Here is a 26,050-nt window from a genome sequence, read left to right on the forward strand (position 1 = left end):
TCTTTTAATGTCACTTAGAATAACTCTTCTTTGGATATTTATGCCACCAGCTTGATAAATAGTTAGGTTTGAGATTGATTTATATTTTTTTAAGGATTGTCTTGAGTGTCCAAGAAGACCTAAATAAGTTTTTACTTATAAAACAAACATTTCGGGTATGTGTGAAAAGAATTGTTTAGAAACAGAACTAAGAGAACTATACGCTCCCAAGTAGTTGATAAGGTTAGTAAAACTTTCTGAGGTGGAGCTTTGACAGATGGAATTAACAGTCTGCTAGCCTAGAGACCACTTGGTTGGGGGGGAGGGGCCTCTGATTTCATGTCTTTGTTTTTTCATGTAAATAGAAAATTAAATCAAATCAGGAAGATGATCCCTTTTGTTTGGCTCATTAAGTTTTTGTGAAAGTTGCCTCTGAACACCTTTAGGTTGTCCTGTTACCAGATCTTACGCCAAGAAACAGTTTGCTTTGAAAGTAGATCTCTTCCCCCTTTGCCTTTTTCTCTTCACAGCCTTGAGACCTGCTTTATGCCAAGAAGCAATAGGTTATATAGCTGTAAGTCTTAAAATAGTTTTGGTTTCTTAAACAAGTAATGAAAAAATTATTTTGTGTTTTATTGGAGTTGTCAGTATTCTTTAAGTCTTATTTTAGATTGAGATATTTGATAATAAAGTCTATAATTTCAGTGCTTTGTAGTTTACTCAGTATAACACCACTTGGCAACTTCAGCAATTGTTGGGTTTTTTTAAAAAAATGCATGTGTCAGGTTGGTAATTTAGAGACAGGGTGTATGATTGCTTGTTCATATGGGTTGCCCAGGTCAGAGCAGAACCACTGTTGTACTAAGCTGCTGCCATGGCTGCCTTTTCATCCTTGGCTTATACACTGTTGCAGAAATACAGAAGTAGACAGGATCATATCATGACCCCTCCTTCTCCTCTCCCGGGAAGAGCACCTGTGAGCCCCCATGTCTCTGCCCCCCATCACATTATCTCCCCTGGAAGTATTTCAGTATGCATCCCTAAAAGCTAGGGTCTCATTTTATTTATTATCATTATTAAACATAACAGATAAAGCCATATAAACAAAGCCACAGTTGGGACTGTATGTGTATCTTGTCCTTGTTTGTATTGAAGCCAGGCTCCTGGTCCAGCTTCGCAGAGCCCCTAGGCCTTCCTGTGTGCTTGTGTTTGCTGCAAGGTTGCAGTAAGATCACATCCTGGGTTTGTTGTGCAGGACTACTTCCTATCTGTGGTGTGCTGTTTCAGTCACAAGGGGCGTAATTTGTGACCGACTGAAAAAAATATAGGTAGTATATATAATAAAGGACTCTTGCAGTTGATTTTTTTCTCTTTGTATCTTGTTTTCAGCCAGACATTTTTTTCCCCCCTTCGAGAATTTTAATACTCAAGTTAATAGTGTAAAAAAGCATCTGCACCTCCCTGCTGTGACTGTCAGTGCAGGTACCATCATATTTTCTGGATTTTACAATTTAACACATTGCAGGTGATTACAGTTTAACATATTTGTCATTCATTCTGCATTGTGGAAAACATGGATCTCTGAAACTGATTTGTTTCAGGCCTTTCTCCTCTGTTAGTAGTTTACATTTCCAAGTCTATCGTACAGCGTTTCAGTGATTCTGTGCTTCTGTGGTTGCTGATACATTTAACAGTAGGACTAGTTTACCTTTGATCATCAGATTATTTCATTATAAAGGGTTTTGAGAATTTATCATAAGCAGGTTATTGAGAATAGAAAGTGCCATCATAGAAACTTAAAAACCTACATGGTTTACCTAGTGACAAAAACAGCTTTTAAATTTATCTGCCACTTGGATGCTGTGTGTTTTTAGAAGAGCTTGAAAAATCTGTGTTAAATCAACTTTATCTTGTGAGGAGTCATAGCTTACAGTGAAGAGAGGGAACGCTTAAGTCACACCTGGATGTCTGAGAACCGTGGTTCTGACACTCGTAATACAAAATCATGATTAACTGATATCCCTTCTAAGCCAGTGTTACTTCATGATCCGTTTGGGAAAATTACATGAAGTTCAGTGTCCACCTGTTGAGCCAAGCAAAAGCTGTATGCAGGCTGCTTGGCATGCTTTGCCCTGTGTTCATATTGCTTTTGGTTTCTTTGCTTCAAGACTGTGAAGGGATTCCTTTAAAACAAACTTGTTTATTTCTCCAGACTACTGCTTTCCTAGAAGAAAATGAAATGGGCTGGTCAAAAACTGTATATGCATAAATTTGGGATTCATCAGTCCCAAATTAGAGTTCTATTAATTCGGTAATTTTCTGTTCTTAAAAAATGAATTTCTTTTATTTTTTCCAAAACTTTGAACTTTTTATTTTGTATTGGGGTATAGCTGATTAACAATGTTGTGTAGTTGCAGCTGAACAGCAAAGGGACTCAGCCAAACATATACATGTATCCATTTCCCCCAAACCTTCTTTCTATCCGAGTTGGCACATAACATTGAACAGAGTTCCACATATTACACAGTAGGTGCTTGTTGGTTATCCATTTTAAATGAAGCAGTACATACATGTCCATCCCAAAGTCCATAACTAGCCGTTCCACGCCTAGCAACCATAAGTTAGTTTTCTGTGAGTCTCTCTGTGTTTTGAAGCAAGTTCTTTTGTATCATTTCTTTTTAGATTCCACATACAGGGGATGTATATAATTTCTCCTTCTCTCTCTCTCTCTGTCTTCACTCAGTGTGATACTCTGTCAGTCCCTGCATGTTGCTGCAAATAGCATTATTTCATTCTTTTTAATTGTTGTTCAGTCGCTCAGTCGTGTCCAGCTCTTTGCGACCCCATGGACTGTAGCATGCTAGGTTTCCCTGTCTTTCACCATCTCCCGGAGTTTGCTCAAACTCATGTCAATTGAGTTGGTGATGCCTTGCAACCATCTCATCTTCTGTTGTCCCTTTTCTCCTGCCTTCAGTCTTTCCCAGCATCAGGGTATTTTCCAGTAAGTTGGCTCTTTGCATCAGGTGGCCAAAGTATTGGAGTTTCAGCTTCATCATCAGTCCTTTCAATAAATATTCAGGGTTGATTTCCTTTAGGATTGACTGGTTTGATCTCCTTGCTGTCCAAGGGATTCTCAAAAGTCTTCTCCAGTCCCATGATGTTTTCATGGTTTGAAAACATCAATTCCTTGATGCCCAACCTTTTTCATTGTCCATCTCTCTCATCCATGCATGACTACTGGAAAAATCATACCTTTGACTCTACGGACCTTTGTAGGCAAAGTAATGTCTCTGCTTTTTAATATGCTGTCTAGATTTGTCATTGCTTTTTTCCAAGGAGCAAGTGTCTTTTAATTTCATGGCTACAGTCACCATCCGCAGTGATTTTGGAGCCTAACAAAATAAAGTCTGTCACTGTTTCCATTGTTAATTGCTGAGTAATATTCCATCATATATTACTCAGTCATTAAAAGAATGAAATAATGCCATTTGCAGCAACATAAAGGGACCTAGAGAGTGTCACGTGGAGTGAATTAAGCGCCAGTGGTTAAGAACCCACCTGCCAATGCAGGAGATGTAAAATCCCTGGTTCAACCCCTGGGTTGGGAAGATCCTCTGAAGGAGGGCCTGGCAACGCACTCCAGTATACTTGCCTGGAGAATCCCATAAATAGAGGAGCCTGGAGGGCTATAATCCATAGGGTCACAAAGAGTCCATCCTAACTGAAGCTACTTAGCATGGACACACAGACATGCCATTGTATGTATGTACCACATCTTTATCCATTCCCCTGTTGATGGATATTCGGGTTGTTTCCATGTCTTGGCCACTGTAAAGGGCTATAAAGAACACTGGGGTGCATATAACCTTTCGAATCATGTTTTTCTCCAGATACATGCCCAAGAGTGGGATTGCAGGGTCATATGGTAGCTCTATTCTTAGTTTTTTAAGGAACTTCCATACTGTTCTCTATAGTGGCTGTACCAGTTAGCATTCCCACCAGCAGTGAAGGAGGGTTTCTCTCTCTCTACACCCTCTGCAGCATTTATTGTGTGTGGGTTTTTTGTATTTAACCATTCCGACTGGTGTGGGGTGATATCTCACTGTAGTTTTGATTTGCGTTTATCTAATAACTAGCCATGTTGGCATCTTTTCTTGTGCCTGTTGCTTATCTGTTTATCTTTGGAGAAATGTCTTTTCAGGTCTTTTGCCCATTTTTTGAGTGGATTGTTTATTTTGATGCTGTTAGGTGTCTTAAGCTGTTTGTAAATTTTGGAGACTAATCTCTTATTGGTTGCATTGTTGGCAAGTATTTTCTCAATCTGTGGGTTGTCTTTTCGTTTTATTGTTTCCTTTGCTGAGCAAAAGCTTTTAAGTCGGCCCTATTTCTTTCTTTCTGTTTTTATTTACATTATTGTGGGAGATGGATCAAGAAGATGTTGCTGTGATTTATGTCAGAGGGTTCTGCCTATGTTTTCCTCTAGGAGTATTACAGAGTTCTATATATACATAAATTTGGCATTCATCAGTCCCAAATTGGAGTTCTAGTACTTTGATAATTTTCTGTTTTTAAAAAATGAATTTCTGGACATGAGTGGGTTTGTATATGTTAACATTTGGTTTCTAAATCTTACAATATTATAGTTAGCAAATTAATATGAAGAAACTTTTTTTTTTAATGTAATTTCTTGGGTGTGAAAGGTGGACATTATTGGCACATTTCTTTAAACTACTTAGACTGCAGAGGGATAAACGTATGACCTAGAAAACTTGAGGATTTTAAAACTGCTTAATAGTTTCATTTTAGAATTAAATTACCCTCTGCACTTCAAGTTACCAATTTACTGTCTGTCGTTTTACAGGATTCTCTGGCTAACATTGAACTTCTCCCAGTGGAGCCACAAAGTAAACAGCTCATGACTTCTGATCAGGACACTAAGGTCGTGGCTGAACCGCAGGGCCAGCGAGTCCAAGAAGGGAAAGACAGCACGCATCTGGTGAGTGGGCGTCCAGGCCAGCGCTGGCCCGTGCACCCTCTTCTGTTGTGATAACAGGCTCTGCACTCTACTCAGAACACTTATGCTTAAATATAGGGGTAAATTCTGAGTATACTTAGGGCTTACTTAGTAGAGGAAATTTCAGATTTCTAAGTGATAGAGAAAACACAGGCATTATAGTTCTTAAGACTTAGAGCTTTGGACTTAAAATCACTAAGATAAAGGCAGTGATTTATAAATATTTTAATAATATGATAGCCATTGTAGTGGTATTTATTTAAAGAGTTAATTAGAAATTATAATACAGATTTTAAATTTTGAGTGTATTTGTTTATTGTAAGCTATTATCATGTCAGGCAATGATATTTAAAGTTTCTAAATGATGTTGGGAAAAGTAGGTTTTCTTAATTTTTCCAGTTGAAATGACAAAGAATAACACCAGTCAGAATTTAAAAGTATTTTAAATTTCAAGGCTCTTACATCATTTTGACTATCTCATTAAATTTCCTTGTCATATAAGTGTGCTTTTCTCAGTGGGTTTTGTTTTGCTAAATTACCATGGTTTGAAAATGTGTTTCTTTGCATGGTAGTGATGGTGTGTCTGGTGTTTTCAATTTTACAGATGAATGGTCCCATATCTCAGACAACTTCTCAGTCAAGTTCCATTCCAGCTTTGAGTCAGGTAATTCAGTTCAGAGATTAATCATAACTAAAGCTCACAGACAATGCATTATAATAAATATTAATTGTAAAGAAATTAGAAAATGTGAATGTTCCCCAAAAAGAGAGTGGGGGAGGACCCGCTTGGGAACAGTATATGTCAGTACTGTGTATTCTCTTCTGGTGTGTGCGTGTAGCTCTGCAGACAGCTGAGTGCCACGTGTATTAATTTCATCTCTTCATCACAGTGTTGTTAATGGTTCACTCATCATCTAGTTGTGTGTGATTAGCTTTACATTTCAACAGCCTGTATTCCTTAAAGCACAGATGTCATATTTTTACTGAGAACATTGGTTTCACTGTTTGCGTTTTCATATATCAGATGCATTTGGAGTCACGCACGTTTAGGTTGGCAGTGTTCTAAGTGAATTTTAAAATTAAGTCTTTTTTAAAGTAAATGTAAATTTTTAAAAGTAATATTACAAAATTTATAGCGGCCTCATCTACACCCCAACTTATAAGCAGCTCATATAGAAGTTAAAGGCGGGGATTGCATTGTTGATATATTTTTAATAAGGCAGAATTTTAAAAAATGAAGGGTGTCCTCCAAACTACTGAATTTTATCATTATTATGTATGTAGGTTTTTTGCATACTGTATCTTACACTGATTTTAAGTGAATTTTATAATATTTTAAGTCATTTGAAAGTCAAATGTAAGAGTTAACATTATACAGAAATCACTGACAGATTTAAAAAACTGTTTTAGATCAAATCTCCCACGTCCTCTTGGTTGATTCATGTGTTAGGGCATAAAACTAGATACTTGGATTCTATGGGTGGGTTTTGGTTTGGGGTTCGCTTGTTTTTTAAATTATGTTGTGGAAAACAATTGCGATAAGACCTGCCTAGAAAAGAAGTATAACACTTGAGCCAGCATTCAATATTCATTTCTGTAGAGAAATGATTTGCAACTAGTGCTGCCTGCACATGATTTTTTTGTCATTGTAAAGAGTTTATGTCTTACGGTCGAGTATTACATGGCTGGTTCTTGGTCCAGCTTTGCTACGCAATACCCTGGTGTCACAGAACACATCTCTGACATCTGGTATTGTAAAGTATGTGTATTCTGCTCGCCAGTTTTTCAGAGTATTTGCACACTTTAGGTTTTCATAGGATCACTGAATACTAGAACTAGAAGGGATCATCATTAAGAGACCATCTGGGCTCACAACATGTGTGTTCTTTAAAACTTTATAACAGATTTGCCTTCTGTAGAAAGTGGAACTCTTATTAAAGAGTACATACATTTTTATGTAGTTTTAAACAGTATGTTTATACATATTTTACCTCATGCTTTCCCCCCGTAGCAGACTTCATCTGTATATACCCTTGTACTTGCGCTGTGGTATTTTATGTTGATTTGCCATCATTTCTTTAGCTGTTCAGTTTTTGGTTACATTAAACGTGTTTTCTTTTTTTCCTGCTATCATAAATGACATTGCTTTGAACGTTTTTCTAACTGGCATTATAATGGCACACCTGTGTGTGGACAGCTGAGTTGGTGTGGTGGCTCTGAGTACTGACCCTTCATAGTCTGCAGTTGTGCAACTGCAAAGTGTCTGTGCTTAGTGGTCTGATTTGGGAACCAGTCTTTTTTAAGGTTTAGTCTTTCCCCTAGTGTTGCATGCAGTGTAAATAGGAGGAGAATGGCCTTAGGAACACCCAAATAAATGTCTGAATAATTCACAAGCAAGTTTGCATTTTTGCCGTGGTGCTGGCACTTGTTATACAGCTCCCTGCTAATCTCCTTCCCTAAATAATACCCTTATTGAGTTGTAACTGTTTGCAAGTCTAGCCAATCAGTGAGTGTAAAAAGTGATCTTAACTGGAGGAAACTGAGAGCAGAGAGGCTTTAGCAGTTTCCCTAAGATTGCTCATCTGTCCAGGATTTGAACCTGGGCAGCCTGGGCAGCTTCAGAGCTGACTCAAGAAGAGATATATCCTCTTTGGCATGTTTTATTTCCTTTAGAAAGAGAAACAAGTAGAAAGTAATACCAGAAGCAAAACCTAGCTCTTGTCAGCATTAGGGAACAGTTTTGCATTGTCTCTGAGTGGTTGAAATTAATTTGGGATAGAGATAGAGGATTTTAGGTGGGGAATAACATGACATAAAAAGATTACTTTCACTTCATTGTATTAGTAGAATATATTGTAGTGAGCCAAGAATCAGTTCAGTTCAGTCTCTCAGTTGTGTCCGACTCTTAATGATCTCGTGGACTGCAGCACACCAGGCTTCCCTGTCTGTCACCAACTCCTGGAGCTTGCTCAAACTCTTTTTCTTGTCCATCGAGTCAGTGATGCCATCCAACCATCTCATCCTCTGTTGTCCCCTTCTCCTGCCTTCAGTCTTTCCCAACATCAGGCTCTTTTCCAGTGAGTCAGTTTTTCACATCAGGTGGCCAAAGTTTTGGAGTTTCAGCTTCAGCATCAGTCCTTCCAATGAATATTCAGGACTGATTTCCTTTAGGATCTCCTTGCAGTCCAAGGGACTCTCAAGAGTCTCCTCCAACACCACAGTTCAAAAGCATCAATTCTTTGGCGCTCAGCTTTCTTCACAGTCCAACTTTCGTATCCATACATGACCACTGGAAAAACCATAGCCTTGACTAGATGGACACAAAGTAATGTCTCTGCTTTTTAATATGCTATCTACATTGGTCATAACTTTCCTTCCAAGGAGTAACTGTCTTTTAATTTCATGGCTGAAGTCACCATCTGCAGTGATTTTGGAGCCCCCAAAAATAAAGTCTGACACTGTTTCCACTGTTTCCCCATCTATTTGCCATGAAGTGATGGGACCAAATGCCGTGATGTTAGTTTTCTGAATGTTGAGCTTTAAGCCAACTTTTTCACTCTCCTCTTTCACTTTAATCAAGAGCCTTTTTAGTTCTTCACTTTCTGCCATAAGGGTGGTGTCATCTGCATATCTGAAGTGATTGATATTTCTCCCAGAAATCGTGATTTCAGCTTGTGCATCATCCAGCCCAGCGTTTCTCATGATGTACTCTGCATATAAGTTAAATAAGCAGGGTGACAGTATACAGCTTTGACGTACTCCTTTCCCTATTTGGAACCAGCCTGTTGTTCCATGTCCAGTTCTAACTCGCTTCTTGACCTGCATAGAGACGTCTTAGGAGGCAGGTAAGGTGGTCTGGTATTCCTGTCTCTTTCAGAATCTTCCACAGTTTGTTATGATCCACATAGTCAAAGGCTTTGGTGTAGTCAATAAAGCAGATGTAGATTTTTTCTGGAACTCTCTTGCTTTTTCTATGATCCAGTGGATGTTGGCAATTTGATCTCTAGTTCCTCTGTCTCTTCTAAATCCAGCTTGAACATCTGGAAATTCATGGTTCACATAGTGTTGAAGCCTGGCTTGGAGAGTTTTGAGTATTACTTTGCTAGTATGTGAGATGAGTGCAGTTGTGCTGTAGTTTGAACATTCTTTGGCATTGCCTTTCTTTGGGATTGGAATGAAAACTGACCTTTTCCAGTCCTGTGGCCACTGCTGAGTTTTCTAAATTTGCTGCCATACTGAGTGCAGCACTTTCACAGCATCATCTTTCAGGATTTGAAATAGCTCAACTGGAATTCCATCACCTCCACTAGCTTTGTTCATAGTGATACTTCCTAAGGCCCACTTGACTCTGCATTCCAGGATGTCTGGCTCTAGGTGGGTGATCACCCCATTGTGATTATCTGGGTCATGAAGATCTTTTTTGTATAGTTCTTCTGTGTATTCTTGGCACCAAGAATAGAAGCAAAGAAACCAAGTTAAAGAACTGGTAAGTAAGGTGAGAAATGATGGTGGCTTAGACTTGAAATGAATGGATTTTGGATTTCCTGGAAATCCATAAATGGCACCAATTTATGGGTTGGATGTAGGGATTGGGGTGAGGGAAAAATTGATCAGGGATAGTTGAGTAATTTAGTGGATGATGGTTCTATTTTGAGATGAAAAAAACTGGAGGAGTAAAGCTTTGTGGAGAGAAAATCCACCTGTTAAAAATTTAAGTGAGCAGTGAAGTGGGTCACTAGTGCCAGTTGGTCCTAATTAGGGAGGTTAGGGCCTGAGACTTAAATTTGTAATCCACAAATAGGTTTTTTTTTATTGTATTCCCTGTGGCTGAGCTGGTAAAGAATCTGCCTGCAATGCAGGAGACCCCAGTTCAATTCCTGGGTTGGGAAGATCCCCTGGAGGAGGGAAAGACTACCTACTGCAGTATTCTGGCCTGGAGAATTCCATGGACTGTATTATATTAGTCCATGGGGTCACAAAGAGTCAGACACGACTGAGCGACTTTGACTTAATAACTTCACCTAATGATATAGAAAAGAATTTTATTGTTTATATGGATTAGGTAACTGAGTTACCAAAAATAAAAAATTCAATTAAAAAGTAACCGAGTTGCCCTTTAGAATAAAATCAACTCTCATACTTTTTTTCCTTCTATAATTTTTTGGCCGTCTTAAAAGTTTTTTGTCCTTCAGAGGTGATGGTGGCTTTGTAGGATGACTGAGAATGTCTTTTTCTTTTCAGTTGTTTGGAAGAGTTTGAGAAGCATAGGTGTCAGCTCTTCCTTGTATGTTAGGTGGAGTTCCCCAGAGAAGTCATCCAGGCCTGGACTCTTGTTTGCATGGAGTTTATTGTTATTTTTAAATTGCAGATTGTATTTCACATCTAGTGATCTGTCTGTTCAAATTATCTAATTCTTCACTTAGTTTCAGCAGGCTATGTATTTCTAGAAATGTGTCCACCTTCTAAGTTGGCTGTTTTGTTGACGTATAACTAACTGTTCATAATATTTTCTTTAACAGTATTTTGTATTTCCATGGTATTGGTTGTTACTTTTCCTCTTTCATTTCTTATTTTGTTTAGTTGTATTTCTTTTTTCTTCTTGGTCAGCCTGGTCAGAGGTTTGTTACTTTTGTTTATCCTTTCAAAAAACTAGTTCTTGGTTTTATGATCTTTTTCTTAATTTTCTGTGTCCTCTCTGATCTTTATTATTTCTTCCTACCTTCCGGCTTTCGGTTCTGTTTATTGTTCCTTTTCTAATTCTTTAGGTGATAGATTAGGTTGTTTATTTGAGATTTTTTTCTTCTTTTTTTGTGGAAGTCTTGTATCACTATGAACTTCCCTCTTAGAACTGCTTTTGCTGCATCTCATAGTTTTTGTATGGTTGTGTCTTCATTGTCATTTGTTTAGAAGTAATTCTAAAATTTCGTCTTTGATTTCATTGTTGACCCAGTGGTCTCCTAGTAGCATGTTGTTTAGTCTGTGCAGTTGTTTTTTTCTCTTTTCTCTTTCTGTGGTTGATGTTCTACTTTTATGCTCTTGTGGTCAGGAAAGATGCTTGAAATAATTTCTGTTCTATTCGGTTTGTTGAGGCTTGTTTTGTGCCCTAGAGAGTGTTCTGTGCACTCTTAAATTAAAAGAACGTGTGTTCTGGTTTTTTTGGATGTAACATCCTGGAAATATCAATTAAATCTAATTGTTCTGTTTTGTCATTCAAGATCTTTGTTGCCTTCTTATTTTCTGTCTGAAAGATCTATCCATTTATGTCAGTGGAATGTTAAAAGTCTACTGTTACTATATTCCCATCCATTCTTTACATTTATGTCTGTAGTGTTTGTTTTATGTATTAAGTGCTCCTGTATTGGGTGCATGTATGTTAACAAATACTATGTCTGCCTCTTGTGTTGATGCTTTTATATGTGTCCTACTCTGTCATTCTTTGTGGTTTTTGTTTTAAAGTCTGTTTTGTCTGATATGACTATTGCCAACTCCACTTTCTTGTCATTTCCCTGAGCATGAAATGTCTTTTTCTATCTCATTTCCAGTTTGTATGTGTCTTTTGCCCTAAAGTGCTCTCCTATAGGTAGCATACTGTAGGTTCTTGTTGTATTATCCAGTCTGACACTGTCTTTTGATTGGAACATTTAGTCCATTGGCATTTAAAGTAATTATTGATTAGTATGTATTTATTGCCATCTTAAACCTTGTTTTGCAGTTAATTTTTTATTTTTTCTTTGTTTCTTTTTGTTTTTCCTTTTGTGGTTAATGGTTTTCTTTCATTATTATTCTTGAGTCTTTTTTTGTTTTTTTTTGTTTTTGTGAATCCATTGTATTTTTTTGATGTGTGGTTACCCTGGTTTTCCAGTATTTAACCCATAACTGTATCTACTTGCTTTATACTGATTGTCATATAAGCTCAAACACATTCTAAAAGATGTACATTTTCTTACTCCCCTTCCCCACATTTTTCATAACCTTTTAAGTGAGAACTTTTTAAAGATTGTCATTGATTTAAAATTGTCTTTTTAATAGCATCAGTTCAGTTCAGTTGCTCAGTCGTGTCCGACTCTTTGCGACCCCATGAATCGCAGCATGCCAGGCCTCCCTGTCCATCACCAACTCCCGGAGTTCACTCAGACTCACGTCCATCAAGTCAGTGATGCCATCCAGCCATCTCATCCTCTGTCGTGCCCTTCTCCTCCTGCCCCCAATCCCTCCCAGCATCAGAGTCTTTTCCAATGAGTCAACTCTTCACATGAGGCGGCCAAAGTACTGGAGTTTCAGCTTTAGCATCATTCCTTCCAAAGAAATCCCAGGGCTGATCTCCTTCAGAATGGACTGGTTGGATCTCCTTGCAGTCCAAGGGACTCTCAAGAGTCTTCTCCAACACCACAATTCAAAAGCATCAATTCTTTGGCACTCAGCCTTCTTCACAGTCCAAGTCTCACAACCATACATGACCACAGGGAAAACCATAGCCTTGAGTAGACGGACCTTTGTTGGCAAAGTAATGTCTCTGCTTTTGAATATGCTATCTAGGTTGGTCATAACTTTCCTTCCAAGGAGTAAGCGTCTTTTAATTTCATGGCTGCAGTCACCATCTGCAGTGATTTTGGAGCCCCAAAAATTAAAGTCCGACACCACAGTTCAAAAGCATCAATTCTTCGGCGCTCGGCTTTCTTCACAGTCCAACTCTCACATCCATACATGACCACTGGAAAAACCATAGCCTTGACTAGACGGACCTTTGCATAGAACTACTGAAAAATTCTTATTGTATGTAATTCTTATAGAAATAAAACTTGATTGCCTAAACCTATATAATGCAAATTGGTGACTTTCATTTTTAGTCTGGCAGGTGGTATTTCGCCAAAATGAAAGCTCCTTCACCAAGTGCTCATGGTGTTACGAAGAATTTCTTTGAGTTTTCTGCAGCTTGAACTGCTGAGTGCCAAGTGAACAACTTCCTGCTGCTTTTATTGATTTACTTCTGTGTACACCTTGGTGTCACCTAGCCTTCCCTGGGCATGAATGAAATGATGTACTAGATTCAATTCTTTTCTCAGTAGGTTAGGTCTTCCCTGGTAGCTCAGCTGGTAAAGAATCCGCCTGCAGTGTAGGAGACCCCAGTTTGATTCCTGGATTGGGAAGATCCCCTGGAAAAGGGAACAGCCACTATTCTTGCATGGACAGAGGAGCCTGGCAGGCTACAGTCCATGGAGTTGCAGATCGGATACCACTGAGAGACTTTTACTAGGTCAGTTAAGTGTTGTTGCCTAGCAACAGTGCACTCTTAAACCTATGTTTGTGTTTGCATCTTTGAGAGAGCCTGCAGATCCCCCAGTTTGAGAGAGTCAGTGGTGCATTTACTGCTAGGATGCTTTCCCAGACGCTTGAACAGTGGGCGGCATGTGGGCATAAGAGAGTTGTTCTGCACAGTTGAGAGGGGTGGCCTTACAAAGCAAGATGAGATTTGGAAATCAGGGGGAGGAGAGTGTAGAACAGTCAGATTGAATTGCTATCATCATGTTTAAGCAGAATTCCTAAATTTTTTTTTTTAATCAAAAACTATCAGTGTTTTATAAAATGTTAAAAGTCCACCAGCCATAACTTGTAGGTTAACATAGAAAAATCTCTCTCACAAAAGAATTAACAGAATGATTTTGTTTTCAAAATGTCGTATTTGAATCATAGTCAGCAAAAGAATGCAGAGTTCCAAAGAATAACAGGGAGAGATAAGAAAGCCTTTCTCAGCGATCAGTGCAAAGAAATAGAGGAAAACAACAGAATGGGAAAGACTAGAGATCTCTTCAAGAAAATTAGAGATACTAAGGGAACATTTCATGGAAAGATGGGCTTGATGAAGGACAGAAATGGTATGAACTTAAAAAAAGCAGAAGATATTGAGAAGAGGTGTCAAGAATACACAGAAGAACTGTACAAAAAAGACTTCATGACCCAGATAATCATGATGGTGTGATCACTCACCTAGAGCCAGACATCCTGGAATTCGAAGTCAAGTGGGCCTTAAGAAGCATCACTACGAACAAAGCTAGTGGAGGTGATGGAATTTCAGTGGAGCTATTTCAAATCCTGAAAGATGATGCTGTGAAAGTGCTGTACTCAATATGCCAGCGAATTGGGAAAACGCAGCAGTGGCCACAGGACTGGAAAAGGTCAGTTTTCATTCTAATCCCAAAGAAAGGCAATGCCAAAGAATGCTCAAACTACCGCACAATTGCACTCATCTCACACGCTAGTGAAGTAATGCTCAAAATTCTCCAAGCTGGGCTTTAGCAATATGTGAACCATGAACTTGCAGATGTTCAAGCTGGATTTAGAAGAGGCAGAAGAACCAGAGATCAAATTGCTAACATCCTCTGGATCATCAAAAAAGCGAAAGAGTTCCAGAAAAACATCTATTTCTGCCTTATTGACTATGCCAAAGCCTTTGACTGTGGATCACAATAAACTGTGAAAGATTCTGAAAGACATGGGCATACCAGACCACCTGACCTGCCTCTTGAGAAACCTGTATGCAGGTCAGGAATCAACAGTTAGAACTGGACATGGTTCCAAATCCTATTTGGAGTACGTCAAGGCTGTAGATTGTCACCCTGCTTATTTAACTTATATGCAGAGTACATCATGAGAAACGCTGGGCTGGATGAAGCACAAGCTGGAATCAAGATTGCTGGGAGAAATATCAATAACCTCAGATATGCAGATGACACCACCCTTATGGCAGAAAGTGAAGAGGAACTAAAAAGCTTCTTGATGAAAGTGAAAGAGGAGAGTGAAAAAGTTGGCTTAAACCTCAGCTTTCAGAAAACTAAGATCATGGCTTCTGGTCCCATCACTTCATGGGAATGGTGGGGAAACAGTGGAAACAATGTCAGGCTTTATTTTGGGGGCTCCAAAATCACTGCAGATGGTGATTGCAGCCATGAAATTAAAAGACGCTTACTCCTTGTAAGGAAAGCTATGAACAACCTAGATAGCATATTCAAAAGCAGAGACATTACTTTGCGTCCATCTAGTCAAGGCTATGATTTTTCCAGTGGTCATGTATGGATATGAAAGTTGGACTGTGAAGAAAGCTGAGCGCCAAAGAATTGATGCTTTTGAACTGTGGTGTTGGAGGAGACTCTTGAGAGTCCCTTGGACTGCAAGGAGATCCAACCAGTCCATTCTAAAGGAAATCAGTCCTGGGTGTTCAGTAGAAGGACTGATGCTAAAGCTGAAACTCCAATACTTTGGCCACTCATGCGAAGAGTTGACTCATCTGAAAAGACTCTGATGCTGGGAGGGATTGGGGGCAGGAGGAGAAGGGGACGACAGAAGATGAGATGGCTGGATGGCAGCACCAACTCGATGGACATGAGTTTGAGTGAACTCCTGGAGTTGGTGATGGACAGGAAGGCCTGGCGTGCTGCAATTCATGGGGTTGCAAAGAGTCGTACACGACTGAGTGACTGAACTGAACTGAAGAAAAAGAATCTCTTGTTCAGAGAACAAAGCTTACGGATGTTGAAGTAAGTTCAGATCCATTGTGGTGCTCATGTTCCTGGGCCATGGGATGCACGATAACTGCACTCCTCATGCTCAAAGAAGGGCTTCATTTGGGAGCTTTTGGGGGGTCCCTGGACTGGGCTGCAGGTGTCGATTTTCTTTCTTTGTTTCTCTTGCTCTTTCTGGTTTTTTTTACCAAAACTTCTGAACATCTGCAGAAATACAGTAATAAAACAAACCTCAGTGTGCCAATTTTGACATGAACAGTTCCCGCCCTTGTAGTTTGCTTTTTCTTTTTCCTCCCGTCTGCACACATGGTGTTTGAAAGTGTTACGTCTGTATGTATTTACTTCTTTATTTTCAGGCCAGGTGTGTTTTAACGCAAATCCCAGACAGCATATGCTATTCACAGGGAACCCTTCAATATACATCTCTTACTGGACACCATTCCAGTTTTGTGCCTAGCATGATCATTACTGAATATTGACAACTATAAGAACCTAAGAAGTTTAAAGAACACATTTTTACTGTTGTTTCCCTTTGGGGAGAAGATATATGTTAACTCCTTTGGTTGCCACCATTCCGTGAAATGCAATTCAGAGAATGCTGAAATGGTATAAAAAGCCAAACTCTGTAGTGACTGCTTCTGGCTGGGATAATAATGTTAGTTAGTTTTCTATTGGATTTATGAGACTAAGAAAAATACCAGAAAGATCTCCTGTGTTATGTGTGTGTTTGGACTCTGGCTGCTGTTTGGACTGTCGGGCATGAGGAGATTGCCACTGGGCAGGTCTGCTGTGATTTGGATTTGGGACTTGAGTGGCAGAGACATGTGACTGCTGTGCGAGTGTTATTTTTGGGATCTGGGTGTCGGCTTCTCGTCAGAAACCATAGAAAGTTAGTGGGAGATGCACTTGTGGAGGTTCAGAAAGCAACAGGCATTGTTATGTGAGTTTTTGAACTTTTGAACATGGGTTGTTGCTTCCGCAAAGAATTAAGTAGTGACAATGACAATGAAAAAATTGGCCTGTTGCAGAAATCAGTGGAGGAGAAGGAACCGGAGAGCAAGATAAGTAAAACTTTATCTTCATTATTCAGTGCCTTTGGAGATGAGGCGCTTCCTGGTGGTGGACGCAGGGCCAGCGTGTGGGCTGGGGTTTTGGCAAGGCTGGAACGCAGACAGGGCCCAGCGCCTGGGTGGCTGCTGGACTCCTCTCCCACGTCCGGGCTCTTTACTGGATCTGGACACATAGGTGAGGCTGACGGGAACCCTGACGTCACCACCATGGGGCACGGTGGTGAAGGTGCCCGGGGCCCTCCGTGTGGGGGTCTCCCCGATGGTGAGGGGCCCTGCTGTCCAGCCCCGGCGCCCCCTGACCAGGGCCTTGGCCACCACCCTCGCTGCCACTGCCCAGCCACCTGGGAAAGCTCCGAGGTGGGGAACAAGGTGCTGGTCACTGTTCATATTGGTAGTGCTGCTGATTCCTCAGATCTGAGTGGTGAAGAGAGGGCAGGGGGAGGTCTTGTTTGTGGTGACTGCAAACGGTATAGGAATTCCCGAGAGAGCAGGTTTTACAGTATTTGTGCTGTTGATCCTGACGGCCCAGAAGATGGAGGTGAGCTGTGTGCTCATGCGTGTGAAACAGCTACAGCTCCCCAGAGCCGTCCAGCTGTCACCTCCGAGGGGGCCCACAGAGGGGCCCAGCTGCCAGACAGTGCTGGCCGTGGGCCTGGGGTGTTGGAGGCCCCTGGGGCAAAGTTGCCCCTGCAGGTCAGGCCACTCCCAAGGGAGAGAGAGTGGGCTCTTGGTGAGAAAGCTCAACCTTGCTCTGCCCTGGTGAGTGACAGTGACCCACCCTGTGCCACAGACGTTGGTGCCTTGCTGGCACAGACCTTCGCCAGCTTCCCTGAAGCTGACACAGAAAGGAGTGCATTCCGTAATGTGGGCACACTCCCCACCTTAAACATCCACACAGACGCTGCCTGCCTAGTGAGTGCATGCACCATCCCTGAAGGGAGATCGCGTGGCAGTTCACAGCCTGCGGGTCTGGTGACTGATTCACAGAGTACTGTAATCAGTGGCGCTTCACTTGTTGAGAGAGGTGGTGATTGTGGGACTGTAACAGCTCATGCAGATCAGAGTTTAAACTCTGGAAGGGAAGGAGCGAGTAACTCTGCAAAACCACTGAAAGGCAGTGATTGTTCCAGTTTAGATGTTAGCAGATCAAACTGCAGAATCCTTTCCGTATGTCGCGATAGAATCAGTTTAAGTTCAGTAAGATGTATTACTTCAGGGACCTTTAGATTTCTGCCTACTCATGCAAATTTCCAAGAGCCAGCCCCTCACAGAGGCGATGGCCCGAGGCCCTTGGTACTTGCGGAGCAGCGCCTGGGCGACCGCAGTGTAGAAAGTGGACGCGGCCCGCATGCAGACAAGGCCGGCTTGTCTTTGCTGTCTCGGGATCATCCATCTTACCAGGATGAGGGTGACACTAGTGTTTTGGAAGATGGGGCTTGTGGTAAGAGGGCTTCTGAGTGGAGAGCTGCTGCCCAGGTGGACCTGAGGATGAACACCGGGGCCAGCAAGGCCTGGGCCCAGAGCCGCAACGTGGTATGTGCAGTGCGGGCCGCAGCCGGCCCAGGGATGTCCCGAGACTCGCAGGGAGCACCTCCACACAGCAAGTCCCTCCTCTGCTCCAGGTGGCCTGCAAGTGACCTCATTTCCTCTGCAGGTGTTTTCACCTGCGCCAAAGAGGAGAGTGAAACAAAGAGTGAGTCGTGTGTGAAGAGCTCAGGGAAGGACCCTCACAGACCAGAGAGTTCTGAGCAGGAACCCCCGAAAGCCAGGACAGCTGCCACAGAGAGGGTCCAGATAGACCCCCGAACAGCCTTTGACTGGGAAGCACATGCACAGAAACGCACAGCAGTGCCCAGTCAGAGTGTGCTTGCTTGTGTCAGTTCTGGTGAAGCAAAGAATCCTGACTTTGAGACAGCTCACACAGGAAGGAACGATACCTACCGAGTGAATGACGGCAGTCATGAGGATCTCAGCCTTGCACCACCTGTAAGCAAGAGTTCGGCCCCAGGCGTGCAGGACTTGGAAGGCGTGCGGGTGAGCCCTGTGCACAGCGGTGGCAGCCCTCTGCCAAAGCAGGTTCTCTCCCAGTCAGCCGGAGACGCTCCTGAGGCCTCTGGTGGGCGAGCGTCAGGGCTGAAAGAACCAGAGCGGACGGGTGGAGAAGAGGAGGAGGCACTGCGTCTGCAGGAAGGCTGTGGCGGGCCCGGCACTGCCAGCCACGCAGGCCTGTGTGGGACAGGTGCATGCGCATGCCCTTTCAGCCAGAGCGGTACCAGGCCCATGGCACAGGGACCTGCCTTACAAGGGGACATGGGCTTGGTGGTCTCTGAAAGAGTGGAGTTAGGGGTTTTACGTGCAGGGTGCTCCTGCGTGACTGGTGTTTACCCTGCCCAAGTGGACGGGCCGCAGGGAATTCCTGTTGTCCCAGGTGACAGCAGGGAGGTGGCCGTCCCAGATTGTGAGTACCCTGCCCTGTCGCTTATGTCTGAAGAGCTGTCTGAGGGGGATTTGCGGAGCCCCCCAGGGCATCAGCATCCCCAGTTTCTGAGTGCACTTTCCTGCTACCCGATGGCGGAGCTGGCAAGTCAGGTGTTTTCTGAGGGGCCAGCAGATGGTTGCAGATCTGAAGCGGGCTGTCCATGGACCGATACAGTCACGAAAGATACGTTAGAAGATGAGCAAATCTTTAGTGAGGACCTGCACTGTAAGCCCCAGGACCTGGAGATGTCTTTGTTTTGGATGGAAAAGCCTCCTTTTCAGCTACCAGTGGCAGAAGATACTATCATTTGGGGATGGCAAGAGACAGGTGCACACTTAGTAAGTATGCTGTATCAGTTTTTATTGCTGTGATGTGCTAATCTTTCATTTTGCTTTTTAACTTGGAATTAACAAAGATTTATTCTAAACAATTGTTAGTTGTTTCAATGTTGATATAAAACGAAGTTAGTATAGCAGCAGTTTAATCATTTCCAAACTGCAGAGTGTCAATTCGGTTTCCTCGTAGTATATTGAAGCTAGGATCACTAGTGCCTGTGGTACAGGTCATCAGGCGTGGCTGTCCGTGGAGGCTGCCCTGCCCTGTTTTCATCCATCCTGTCCTCGCCACTGGCTCCTTGTGGAGTGGAACAAACATTTGGCCCATTGGATGTTTAAAATCACGCAGAAGGTTACACTTGGAGAACACAGAGGAGTTGAAATCTGCTTTCTACTGCTTTTGCTTGGCAGTCGTCCAGGGAGGTACGCTTGATGCTTTTAACTGGCTCCAGGATGTCGGTTCCCTCTTCTCATCAGAAGCACCTGCAGGGCTTTGAGACCCTCACTGCCCAGGCCCCACTGGTTTGGGAGAACCAAACCAGCATGTGATCCTGCACCAAGCAGGTTGTTTGAGCATCTTCCTAGAATTTCTGTAATAAATGCAAACTTTCAAGAAACAAGAAGTTAGTCTTGTTCTTGATGCAGTCCTTTGGGCACGTATATTTGTAGTAGCAAAATAGCATTCATTCAATCTGTTTATTTTTAGTGGTTTTTGTTGTATTAGGCAAGAGAAATAGTAATAGTGAACAGATAGTTGTGGCTCAAATATTATGCCTATTATTTGGAAACAAGCAAGTAGAAATTAAATTCTGTAATTTATCCACTAACCTCCTTTCTTTCTATTTCATGCTCAGATTTGGGAGTTTTTCCCGAAACAGTTACGTTCAGGTTAGTCAGTTTTATTCCTACAGTAGTTCTGGAGGCGAGCACCACTTAACCACTTCCCTCAGTGGACGTGGCTGACAGCTCTCCCCAGCTGTCCACACCTGTCTCTCAGGTGGAGCACACATGGCTCCTGCTCTTGCACGGGAGGGTGAGGTGCGTGTGCGCTGCTCTGAGTTAGCTGTCAGCTGCGCCATGTGCCTGACAGTGTGCTCACCTGACACGCTACACTTACTGGTACTGCTTTTTGTTCGAAACTCCAGTCCTAAGTGCCTGTGCAGACATCTCATTATAGCTGCTATTATGCTGTTTTACAGGTAACAAGCCAGAGTTATAGATGTCATGATTGTGAAGTCTTTGAATTGCTCTGAATTGCTAAACTTAGTGCCAATCCAGGACTAGTCCAGGCTCACTTAAACTTTAGAAAATGGGCACTTCTTTCCCTTCCATATCTCACCTGTCTTACATTCTCCATCTGCCTCCCCCTCCTCTGATACTCGGTGTTCTGGTTCCTACTCACTAACTTGTCAGTGGGATGGTTTTATTTCCTGGCCAAAGTGTGTGAGTTGGTAGGTTATTTATTTCTGTTAATGGAGCATAGCACTGAGGGGTAGTGTTTCTTTGAGTGTCAAAGTTTGGGGATACTGCACTCTTCAAAGAGTAACACGGGTCATTTGTGTAGAATGGCTTCAGAATGTGGCCATTAAGGTCAGCTCACTGCTAGTTCTACCAACTATTGCTTGGCCATGACTTTTCAGGGGAAAAATAAGACTTAGGAAGCCACACAGATGAAACTTGAATTGTTGATAATCAGTTGGAGGTCCCTGTGACTGCAGGAAAATAGCTGCATTTTGAAGAAATGTATTTGTTTAGTACAAGTTGTTTCTCATGTGAGTTACAAGAAGTTAATGAGCTCTTGATAAATGTTTTGTTTTCTTGATATTAGAACACAGTTTTCTAATTAGGATCATTTTTGTGGGTGAGTTACTTAACCTTCCTCTGCCTTGGTTTCCTTACTTGTGTCATGGGGCTGTCATGACTCAGGTGTGTGCGTGGGGTGTGCCTGGCACCCAGCTGGCTGTCACATCTCCGTTCTTGTATCCCTGTCATACCTCAGAATATCCCTTGAATCCTGACTGGCTGCTGGAGATTGTGTGAAGCCCCTGATGCCTGATTGCCTACTGTAGAAGTAGTCACTTGTGCACGGATAGTGTTCCGGTCAGCTGTGGCATAAAGCCTTGCACAAGTTGTCAAATAGTAGAAAGTAGAATTTTATGTTATTACATCACGAAACATTGGTTCCTCCCACATGTTTCTCAGGCAGCTCCCTGCTGGGCTCAGGACTGCAGGTGTTAGTGTGCCCAGAGTGTGTGTGCCTTAGAGTGTGCCCAGAGTGGACGCCGGGAGCCTATGGGGAGGACAGGACATGCCTTATGGGCGAGCGGAGCGGGAGGAGCCCGAGGCCTGCGTGGCTTTCAGGATGCTGTTTGTGGGCAGTGTGTTTCCAGGACTCTGTGTGTGTTAGCTGTAAAATGTGTGTTGGTGATGCAGTATAGCCAACTGCAGGTGGTGCTAAAAACGAGGAAGACCTCATGCAAAGTGCAGGTTGGAGTTAGGAATTTAGAGAATGTATAGTGTGTCCATGAGGTCAGGGGTCTGTTCCGTGGGTGGAAAACTTGACGTGTGTCACGTGGGAGAACGAGACTGGGTGTAACCAGAAGAGGTGGGTTATGAGAGTATTAGTATAGGAAGGAATAAAGGCCTCAATTTGAAGAAAAAGAGAACAGAGAGAAAAGGTGTACCTGCTGAGGAGGGCAGTGGTGCCCATGAGGTGTGGAGGTTGTCTGTACTGTGCTTGGTGCAGTCCTTGTTCCCGGACCACCTCGTGCTGTGCCTGGCGCTCACTGAGGATGTCAGAAGTGTGTGTTGAAGACACAGGTGGACGTGCAGGAGCAGAGTCCAGCAATGAGCTGGACGTTTAGATGTCACATAAGAAGGGAGCTTGAAGACTCAGTGCTTCTTGAGGGAAACATTTTTGAAGGAGAAGGGGTACCCTGTTCTTTGCCCTGTCTGGTACTTAAAATTTAGAAGGACTCCAGATCAGCCCTCACATAGGTGCCTGGTTCTGGGCGTGATGTTTATTGTCCATGCCTCGAGGTATGGGCAGAGGATACTCTATAACTTTATCCATATCAGCCTCTACCTCAGTTTCACAAATCGTTTTTTCACTGCAAGTGTCAGTCATCCCAGCTAGAGTGAATTTATGATGTTTTTTCTTTTTTTTTTTTAAGGTTGTTGACCCACATGTTTTGTTTCCTACTCGGCTCATCATGGTGCACTGGCCTTAGAGATGATCTTTCTGGGTGGCACCAGGAGGCTGCTCCCAGCGTGGAGCTGCTGCCTGGGCTCCTGGGACCCGGCCTTTTCCCCTCTTGCAGCCCTGGCCCTGCTTGGTGGGGTTGTGACGTGCAGTGCCTGGAGAATGCAGGTCGTGGCCAGGCTTGCTTAGGAATTGGGGTGGCTGCCCCAGGACATCAGCTTCTTTTAGGTTTGGGGGACTCTTCAGGATTTGTAAGCAGGAGAGAGAAAATTCAAGGGTGGTGGTGGGTTTAGTGAGGTGTGCCAGGAAAGACCCTAGCAGTCCCCAAGGGACGCAAAGGTGTGAGCCAGCCGAGCAGACGTCTGGGAGTGTTCTGACAGTTGAGCCCAGGGAGTCGAGGGCCAGTGTTTTTGGAACAGCCTGGGGGTCACGTGACTGGAAATGGGCACAGTCACAGGGTGTCCGCATCTGGTGCCTCTCCACCATGACTCTTTCATTTTCTATGGCCTTTAACCTTTAGCAGTGTTCAAGCTTTATTTTAGAGTTTCATCCATCGGTTCTCAGATTTGCAAATCTTTGAATTGTGTTGGGTAGTCTGGACCAGAGAAATAACTGAGTCACCAGTTAAAAAAGTTGATCAGATACCCCATGAAGGCAGGACTTTGATTCCCATTTCTTGAGTGCCTTTCACTTGGTAAGAAATTAACATCTGGTGAGTGGAGTTCTGAGTGCATCAACTTGGATCACTTTTGCATCTGATTTCTCCCTAAAAGTACGTGTAAATAGGTTCAGCCTTTTTCACATAAATTCTCTAGCATGGATATGTTTTAACTCTGAATTAGTAAGTAAAATTGCAGTGATTGGAATTTGGATGCAAATAAACACATCATATTTTTTCTTAGGTACCAACAGCCAAAGTTTCAGAGCTAAACCCTAATGCAAAAGTATGGGGCACTCCACTGTTACAGCTGGAAGCGCGTGGAGCTGCAGATGGCGGTGTGAGCACCGTCTGGGAGGCGCCACCTGGCCGTGGCCACCTCGGTGAGTGGGCGGGGCTGGGCCTCTGCTCTGGGCTGCAGCCTTGTTTCCTTTGAGTTCACTTTTGGGAAAGTGTTTAAGATCTGTGTCATGGTTGGTGACAGTATTTATGAACCCTGAGGTCTCTCACAGTCAAGTTGAAAAGGTCAGTAACTGCAGGTGTAAGTCTTTGTTTTAAGAAAAAGCTGTTCTTCTAACCCCTCCTCTTGGGTTGAAATTCTTAATTACAGGATTGGACACCAACGGTGATGGTGACAAAAGTCATGACAATGTTGGGCTGTCAGATCTACAGGAATCAGACCAGACAGCCATGAGCACTTTGGGTCTGGACCACTCAGAGTATGAGTCACCGCCTGAAAGTGGTGAGACAGGTAAAGCTGTTTTATGATTTCACTTTCATGTAGAGTATGGGCTGCTTTATGTTGCACTTTCAGTTCTTTGTTCATTTCTTCCTCCTCTTTGTTTCTTTCCTTGTGGTTTGATGATTTCTTTGGTGGCATGCTTGTGTTCTTTTCTCTCTGGCTTCTGTGTAGCTATTGTAGGTTTTCAGATTTGTGGTTACAGTGTTCCTCATATATGTTGACCTGTAACTTTATCTACTTGTTAATAGAAATGACTGATAGTTAAGTTGAGACACATTCTAAAAGATGTACATTTTTACTCCCTTCCCCCACATTTTGTTTTGTTATGTCATTTTGCGAATTCTTATCTCTCCCTTAATTGTATATAGTTGTAGTTGCTTGTACAGTTTGTATTTTAATCTGTATACGACTTGTAGCTATAGTTGCTTCTGCAGTTTGTATTTTAATCTGTGTATGACTTGTAGTTACAGTTGTATCTACAATTTGTATTTTAATCTGTATACTGACTTACATAAATAATCTTCAGTCCTTGCTATGTATCTGCCTTTCCTAGTGGGGTTTCCCTTTCCTATAGGTTCTTCTTTTCCACTTGGAGAAGACCCTTCAACATTTCTTCAGTGCAGGTTTAGTACTGATGAATTCTTTTAGTTTCTTCATGTCTGAGAAGCTCTTTAATCTTTTCTTCAATTCCAAATGATTATCTTGCTGGGTAGAGTAATGGAGGTTACAAGTTTTACCTTTCAGCCATTGATACGTATCCTGCCACTCCCTTCTGGCCTGCAGAGTTTCTGCTGAAAAGTCAGTTGATAGCCTTATGAAGGTTCCCTTGATTGTAACTCCTTGTTTTTCTCTTGCTTCCTTTAGAATCCTCTTTATCTGTAACTTTTGCCATTCTAATTATGACGTGTCTTGGTGTGGGTCTCTGAGTTCCATCTCGTTTGGAATGGGACCCTCCGTGCTTCCTGTTCCTGGATATCTGTTTCTTCAGCTTTGGGAAGTTTCCAGCCATGATTTCATCAGATGCATATTTTACCTTCTCTGTCTCTTCTTTTTCTGGAACCTCTGTAATGTGGTTTTAGTATACTTGATGTTGTCCCAGAGGCCCCTTAAACTATCCTTATTTTTAAAAATAGCTGAAGTGGTTCTTTGCTATTCTTATTGAGTAGTTTCCGTTATTCTGTCTTCCCGGTCACTTGTGAGTTTTTTTGTGTTACTTGATCTGTTTTCAGTCCTTACACTGTTTTTCATTTCTGTTATTGTATTCTTCAGCTCTGACTGCTGCTTTTTAAAAAATTATTTCCTAGTTTCTTGTTAAAATTCTCACTGTGTTCATGTATTCCTTTTCCCAACTTCAGTTAGCATTCTTATTACTAATACTTTGATTTTTTTTAATCTGCTATTTATCTCTATTTCGTTAGTTTTTTCCCCTTTCATTTGAAACATACTCCTCAGTCATTGGTGCTGAAGCAGAAAGAAGCCTTGAGGGTTGGGTTCGAGCTGGTTCCATTCCCTCTAAATGTGTGTGCACCCCACCCCCTTCCTGCAATGGCTTCTCCACACTAGTGGAGAGTAGGCCAGAGCACGAGGGGCCGGAGTGAGCTGGGGTGCATGCTTGGTGGTCCCAGCTCACCATCAGAGCCCCAGGCAGCTTCCTGTCCACTCCTCTGTGCACAAAGGTACTATCAGTGGCTGCCATCACCCCATCCAGACATTGATGTGCTTTAAAAGTTCTGCCTGTTAAACCTGTCCCTAAACAATGTACCTTTCACTGGTTCCTTTGGTTCTTCTGTAAACTGACTCTCCTGCTGATGCAGAGGTGAGGGGTGCCGGTCTGGAGGCCTCAGGGGAATGTAAGACCCGAATAGTTCCCGAAAGGCAGGTCAGATTTGAGTAGGAGAGGATGAGGCTGACGAGAAGGCAAAGTGCCAGGAGAAGTGCAGACAGGAAACGTTCATGTTGAAATTGAGTCAAACCCAGGAGGAGGTGGTTCTTTGTGAAAGGAGTATTTCAAGCATTTCAGAAGAAAAAGAAGGGAGTTCTCTTTTGGGGTGCAG

General features: G+C 42.6%; 1 protein-coding gene across 5 annotated transcripts in view; it reads left to right on the forward strand.

Moving 5' to 3' along the window:
• LARP4B (La ribonucleoprotein 4B) overlaps positions 1-26,050 on the forward strand; it is a 90,565-nt gene that overhangs the window by 27,233 nt on the left and 37,282 nt on the right. For 2 of the 5 annotated variants that reach the window (XM_070801125.1, XM_070801124.1), the window contains exons 2-5: positions 4,841-4,975; positions 5,598-5,657; positions 23,499-23,637; positions 23,865-24,005. In XM_070801125.1, coding sequence (XP_070657226.1) covers positions 4,895-4,975; positions 5,598-5,657; positions 23,499-23,637; positions 23,865-24,005 — 421 coding nt within the window. In that variant the 5' untranslated portion in view covers positions 4,841-4,894. Of the gene's footprint in view, positions 1-4,840; positions 4,976-5,597; positions 5,658-15,304; positions 19,398-23,498; positions 23,638-23,864; positions 24,006-26,050 lie in introns of those variants that run through there. The other 3 variants (XM_019973332.2, XM_070801123.1, XM_019973331.2) reach the window with 3 other exon arrangements.

Source organism: Bos indicus, chromosome 13 (genome assembly GCF_029378745.1).
Source record: "Bos indicus isolate NIAB-ARS_2022 breed Sahiwal x Tharparkar chromosome 13, NIAB-ARS_B.indTharparkar_mat_pri_1.0, whole genome shotgun sequence".
NCBI lineage: Eukaryota > Metazoa > Chordata > Mammalia > Artiodactyla > Bovidae > Bos > Bos indicus.